The sequence below is a fragment of the Eurytemora carolleeae genome, unplaced genomic scaffold (assembly GCF_000591075.1).
Source record: "Eurytemora carolleeae unplaced genomic scaffold, Eaff_2.0 scaffold1170, whole genome shotgun sequence".
Classification (NCBI taxonomy): Eukaryota; Metazoa; Arthropoda; class Copepoda; order Calanoida; family Temoridae; genus Eurytemora; species Eurytemora carolleeae.
In genome coordinates this window covers 2,704-7,044 of record NW_019397058.1, presented here as the reverse complement: position 1 = coordinate 7,044, position 4,341 = coordinate 2,704, and the positions used below count along the sequence as shown (strand labels likewise).

Below are 4,341 nucleotides of genomic sequence, written 5' to 3'. Positions count from 1 at the left end.
GAATTTTTAGCCCTCAAGATACCCATGGGTTTCCTCAACAAGTTTCATCCAATTTGGCCCTGCCGTTTGGCCAGCTATAAGCTGACACATACGTATATATATATATACAACAGAGCAAAGAGCTTTTTTTATAATACATGATATTTTTTTAAACGTTTTGTTTTACTTAATCTTGCCTTTTTTCTATTTTTCATACTTTTCCTCTATTATTTACAGTAAAGTTTAATTTTTTTTTATTAAAATAAGTTTTTCAAGAGTCTTTAAAATCAAGCTGGAAAAATATTTTTTCAAAATGATTTTTTACATTTTGTCTAATATTCGACTGTTACAAAAGTAAAAACATTTCGAAAATACGTTGATTGAGAGTTGAGACAGAATACAGGGTTACCCACAAAGAATGAGATTACAGAGACGATCCAACGAGTTCATGAATTAGGTGAAAAAAATGTTCTCATATTTTAGCAAAATGTTTCGAATATTCGATCTATCTATCTATTACCTGAATAGTAGTTGTTACTGTAGGTAGGTTAGCTATAGATGTTGGGGTTAGCACAGTAGATGCAGGCCCCCCGCTTGTAAGGCTCTGTAGGCTAGAATCAACGTTGGTAGGCATCAACATCTTTGAGAGTCTATTTTGCTATGCTAAATTCTTTTTTATTTATTTCACTGGCGGGCCTTATTCCTCCTGAACACCATGAATGTGTGAAGAATGGTAGAGGGTAGCTGTGTATGTTGTGTGAGGGGTTGTGTGTATATGAAGGATTGTGAGTGTATGTTAACAAGCTGTATTCCACGTGTATACTGTATACTGTGTGTTGAGTGTAGACTGTAGCCTAGTGCTCGACTCCGGTATCGGAGTTTGTAGCGCCGGGGCCGCGGAGCACAGTATATACCAGAGTTACACAGATCAACAGGAGGAGCAGGGGTTCAATAAAGCTAAGAGGGGCATCTAGGGCGAAGGGGGGGGCAACATCCGGCGGGGGTGCGTAGGGCCAGGGGTGTGTAACAGTGATGAGAAAGGAGGAGGGGCTGGGGGCCATGAAATAAGTTGTGTATTTTTTTACATAAGAGAGTCTACTTAAATAAATTCTATCTACATCTGAAACTTGAAGTTACAAAGTGTTGAAATGTATTTTTAATTAAGTTTAAATTGAGAGCTTTAGAAAGATTATATTCCATTTCAAGTTAAATAGTTCTCTTGGGTTCAACAATAGCCTCACTAATGAACAGTTTCAAGATAACGCTACCAACCATCCAACCATCTAACATCAGATACAGAATATAAAGACCATTCATTTTGTAAAATCTTTAAATCTTTAAATCATTCAAATATTTTCAACTCTAAGGTGTCACTCAAAACTGAAGGAATTTTCTTAAACTTTCTGAACTTTCTGTTCATGATTCCATATTTCTCATAAAAAAATATATCCATATTTGGCTCTTTTCTAGGATTTCCATTGAAAGAAAACCCTCGTGAAATTTCGCGAAATATTTTTTTCGTGTTTAGCATTTTTTCGCGAAAATAAGTTTTGAGAAAAGAAGCGAAAACAATGTGGAATTTCGTGTAAATAAAAAACACGCGCCATTTGCGCCAAAAATTGCTAAAATTATCGATTCTATTGCATTAAACTCATTCTTTCCTCGCAGTCCGGGATTGGTTAACTTTCAAATGCCCTTCTTAAACTAATGCACGATTGGGGCGCTTTTTTCAACTTTTGCGAAATTTCAGCGCTTAAACTTTTGCACGATTTTTCTTCATTAAATGGCAACTTTGTTTCTCCGCTAATTTAACGATTTTATAAGTAACGAAGCTTAATTAGCCATTAAAACTAAAATATTTTTTTATAATCATGGATATCCCATTTATTCTTAATAAGCCGAATATAAGCTTTTAAGGGTACTGTTGTGAATCGGACTTGTCAACATTCAGCAAACTGAGGAGTGTCACTAGATAAATAACAGTCCCTGAAGGATCATAAACTAATGGTAATATCATATTAACATGATTCTATTTATTCATGAGATTAATAATAAATCAATTTATTTATTAATTGAAAAATATTTGTACACACATGATTAACCCGTTTATACAGTTTATTAATATTTTGGTAAAAAACTATGTATATGTAAAGTTGTAATCTCTGTTTGTCTGTCTGTCCGTTGGTTTGTGTGTCAGATCATAACTCAGGAACCTCTAGATCGATTTTCCTCAGATTTTGAAATGGGGAATTTGGGAGAGCTGCACGTGCTGGAATGCTCTTAGGCTGATTTTGAGATTCTAAATTAAGTGGGTCGACTAGTGTAGGGTCGACTAGTGTAGGGTCGACTTTTGTTTCGAAAATTCAATTTCCTGGTAAAATCGACCAAGTGCGGGTAAACGGCGGGAGTAACTATGAGTAACCTGGGCAACGTTGGGTTCCCAAGCTAGTTTCTTAATATTCTTTTTCATTCTGCATTACAAAATATGTATTATATTATTTACACATTTTTACAGTGTCAAATGATTTTATTTAAACTATATCAGAGGCACAGTATTCCAACGGTTAAAAACTCTCTAACAACAATACATAGATGAACATTTTGCTAATTACTTCTAAATTAAAAAAGGTGCTTTATGGTTCTAAAATGTATAATTACAGAGGTACAAAAATGTAATTTGTGACTTGGTCAGGTAAAAGCAAATGCCAAGGCATTGCGACACTTCAAAATTGACCCAGTCTGAAAAATCTATGCAAATTTTCCCAGCTTTCTGCAGATCTATGTGTAGGTAGGTAGGTAGGTAGGTGGGTGGGTGGGTAGGGAGGTAGGTAGGTAGGTAGGTAGGTAGGTAGGTAGGTAGGTAAGTAGGTAGGTAGGTAGGAAGGTAGGTAGGTAGGTAGGTAGGTAGGTAGGTAGGTAGGTAGGTAGGTAGGTAGGCTGTATGGATGTGGTTTATTGGAATCTGTGATTAAAAAATTCCTAGAAAAGTAAGACAACATTTTTTGCAAAAGTTATTTTAGAATTTCTAGATTCAAGTTTTGCAGTTAACTTTAAAAAGTTTAAATTCAATAAACTGAAAAGAACATTCTGCTAAACTTTTTTTGAATCCAACTTAACAAGACATTTCTATACAAAAGTTTTTCTACCTTTAATATCAACAAGAATCAAGGAAAAAGTAATTGAATTTAGAAAAAAATCATCTATGTTGATCAACCGATTATCTATCTAATATTAACAGAATTCTTGTTCAGAGGTAATTTAACCTATAGGTAATGACCATCATAGACCTGAAAATGTCTTATCTTTCACAAATTTGGAAGAAGTTTAATCTAATTTTATAGATCAACATAGTCACAGCTGACAAAGATCATTAATTAACACTTGTTTGCCTGTATTGCTCGAAAGGGGAATTGTAACAATCTTGTATAATTGAAAATTGTTGGCAGACAAACTATTCTATTTCCACTACTCTTTTCTCATGTAGAAATACAGGGCATCAAACATTATATTGCATTAATGCACAGGCTCCTTCCTCTAGATGACGATGTATCATCAGTGCATCTTGAACCCTCAAAGAAAAAATTAGTTAGAAAGGAAAAGACGATTTTGATCTTAAGATGTGAAACAATAAAAAAATGTTCATCATTTTTGAATATTGTATTTTAAGTTACTTGATAACGAAATAATAACTGATAATAACTAAAGAACGAAACTTTTAAATATTGTATTAAAAGTTAAAATACAGAAAAATGACAAACTACTGATATTAAAGTTAAATGATTTGTATCATGCTTGCTAAAATAAACAGTTCTTTACACGATAAAGGGACTTCTAAAGAGAGACATGTACAATTGTATCCGAATAACTGAGAAAAAATATTTTGCATTCTCAAATTGATAATTTTTAATTGGGGTTCTGCAAAACTGTGGCATGCAGAGTTGTACAGAAGAGCCAAGAAAATAGCCTACTGAGAAAAGTTATCTTTTTCAGAGAGAAAAACAATAATATCTTCTTCATAGTTAATCCGATAAAGGAATAAGAAGTAGCCTTGTGAATCAGGCATTCCTGGTTGTAATTCCCACTTGTATTGACATCTTGGTTAACCCCTGTGAGAGCATAAGGTTCGCATAAAGCTCTATGTATATACTGCATATTCTACTACAAGGCCTCCTATTGGATCCTATTCCTTTCGCTACTCTACCTTTAATTAGAGACCGGCAAATCAAGCTCGGACTCATCAAACTTTTCAACAGTCAGCACAAGCTATATAATACGTTTTCTTACCGGCATCACATTACTTTATACCCTCGTAAACTGGCTTAACCCGGGGCTAGTAATGAATCGATATGAATTTTATTGCTT

The 4,341-nt window shown here is 34.1% G+C and overlaps 1 protein-coding gene across 1 annotated transcript in view; it reads right to left on the bottom strand.

Annotated features, from left to right (window-relative positions):
* LOC111711482 (RNA-binding protein 24) overlaps positions 1-619 on the bottom strand; it is a 27,299-nt gene extending 26,680 nt beyond the window's left edge. Inside the window, exon 1 of the mRNA XM_023485853.1 lies at positions 500-619. Coding sequence (XP_023341621.1) covers positions 500-619 — 120 coding nt within the window. The remainder of the gene's footprint in view (positions 1-499) is intronic.
* Between the last annotated feature and the right edge of the window lie 3,722 nt (positions 620-4,341).